At 38.7% G+C, this 1828-nt stretch overlaps 1 protein-coding gene across 1 annotated transcript; it reads right to left on the bottom strand.

Moving 5' to 3' along the window:
* Positions 1 to 261: 261 nt before the first annotated feature.
* On the bottom strand, positions 262 to 1512 carry LOC137383645 (carbohydrate sulfotransferase 12-like). Its single transcript, XM_068056800.1, has one exon. The coding sequence runs from the start codon at positions 1510 to 1512 to the stop codon at positions 262 to 264; it is 1251 nt and encodes a 416-aa protein (XP_067912901.1).
* Positions 1513 to 1828: the final 316 nt, after the last annotated feature.

The raw sequence follows: 1828 nt of genomic DNA, 5'->3' as shown, positions 1-1828 counted from the left end.
ACAAGGTCACCTGCTCAAAATCCTTTACTCGCCAATATAAAAATATTATTTTTACAGTTTAAGATTAGTACATGGGGATGGGGAACAAATTCCCATGTTGTGTCACTATACTTCCAACATTTGTTTTGGCAAGATGGGGTCTATCAAGGAGTTGCACACGAGGCGTTGACTGAATATCCATTTTCTTTCAGGCTTTTCGTGCGTCTTTGAGATCAGTCAGATAATAAATTTGTCGGTTTGGGATAACCAAAGACAAGAAAATCATGCTTGTAAAGTTCCATACAGCTTTTTCCTCCAAGCCAGTGGAATTTTTGAAAACCAGTCCTCTTCCCAGTTGCTATCTGTCCGGTTCTGTAAACCGGGTGGAAACTGAACAAGCTTTTCCACATTCAGCAACTTAAGTAGATAACTGGCATCCTCATCCAAACTTTCAAGTTTTCCAATAAAGTCATAATTTATTTGACATGGGTGACAGAGTCTATGTATCTGTCGCCAATGGTCATCAAAAGGCCTATCTTTCATCCCAGAGTCCAACAAATACTGAATGAAGTTACTAAAGGTGGGCTTGATTCCTGCAGAGAAAGCCTCATCGACAGATGGTGGTGGGTCCGAATAATTAGCATACAATTTGAGCATTCCCCTTGCATAGGCATGGTAAAAAAATTGATTCTTCTTTTCAAACTTGTTGCGGAATGCTGAAATTAGTCTTACAAAAGGTTCACGTACAAAAAGAAATTTGGTGTACTTTTTCAGTTTGATATTCATGACGTGTTTTGAGAATTCTCCATAGCGCTTCCTGAAATTGTATAAGGTGTAATGGTTGGGGAGGGAATGCACAACACCCATAGGGATCTCAAGTGGATCATGATATGGAGTTCCTTGCTTTGTAATACGTGCACTTAATACTATCATGATCCGCTTCCAATTTGAGCAGGCCACTTTGGGAACAAAACAGTAAATAATCCCATGCCGGTCATCCACAATTAGATGGTTCAATTCATTGTTTGGAATATCTTCAAAACTCCTATTTTTCCCTGAGAACATGATACTGGAGTCTGCGCAAACATCTTTAATTTTCTGTTTCCTCTCATTCTGTATCCATTCTAACTCACTCTTACTTTTTGGAGCATTGATTCCCAAGTTAAAGCCTTGGAATTTCTCAAGGCTGGGTACAGATATTGCATTGAAGGTTTGTTCCATCTCATGGGACTCCCCTTCTCCCTGGTATCTATTTTTGTTTTCCACGTACGTTAATTCAAGATCATTCTGAATATCAGCTTCAGAACTCGGCATTCTTTCTTCGACTGTCTTTTTGGAATTTAGCTGGTCATGGTTTAGCTTTGTCATGGAACGAAGATGTGTGGCCTGAATCTTTGAGATAGCGGTGTGCAAGTACAAATGGGCTGTTCCCACATTATCCCAATAAACTATGATCAGTAGAATCATTAACACAGAGGCCATGATGCCGCAGATCTGGAAGACCCGAGATATATGCATTTTGGGTAAGTGCATATCTGCTCTGACTCTGCCACTGGGCCTCTACTGGATGTTCATTTACAAAGAATCATCTCGAAACAAGTGAACTCTGGAATAAAAGAGGAGAAAGATTTCAGAATTATTCATAATTTGTTCAACAAATACTGTTCATTACAAGAATGCTGGTAGCATTGTTTAACCAGGTTTTTAAAAAAATACAGTCGAATCTAATTACAATGAAACTTATCGTTTTGAATCCACCTGAAACACAATAAAAAGTGTTTGAAATTTGCTGTGATCAATGCCAGTAATATTTCACTGGTCCATAAACAGTTGTTAGCGTATTTCTCTG

The sequence above is a fragment of the Heterodontus francisci genome, chromosome 24 (genome assembly GCF_036365525.1).
Source record: "Heterodontus francisci isolate sHetFra1 chromosome 24, sHetFra1.hap1, whole genome shotgun sequence".
Taxonomy (NCBI): domain Eukaryota; kingdom Metazoa; phylum Chordata; class Chondrichthyes; order Heterodontiformes; family Heterodontidae; genus Heterodontus; species Heterodontus francisci.
Note: the sequence above shows the minus strand (reverse complement) of the source record. Positions and strands in the feature narration are given on the sequence as shown.

Coding starts and splice junctions, on each gene's coding strand:
- LOC137383645 (XM_068056800.1), bottom strand. CDS start 1,512: ATGCACTTACCCAAAATGCATATATCTCGGGTCTTCCAGATCTGCGGC.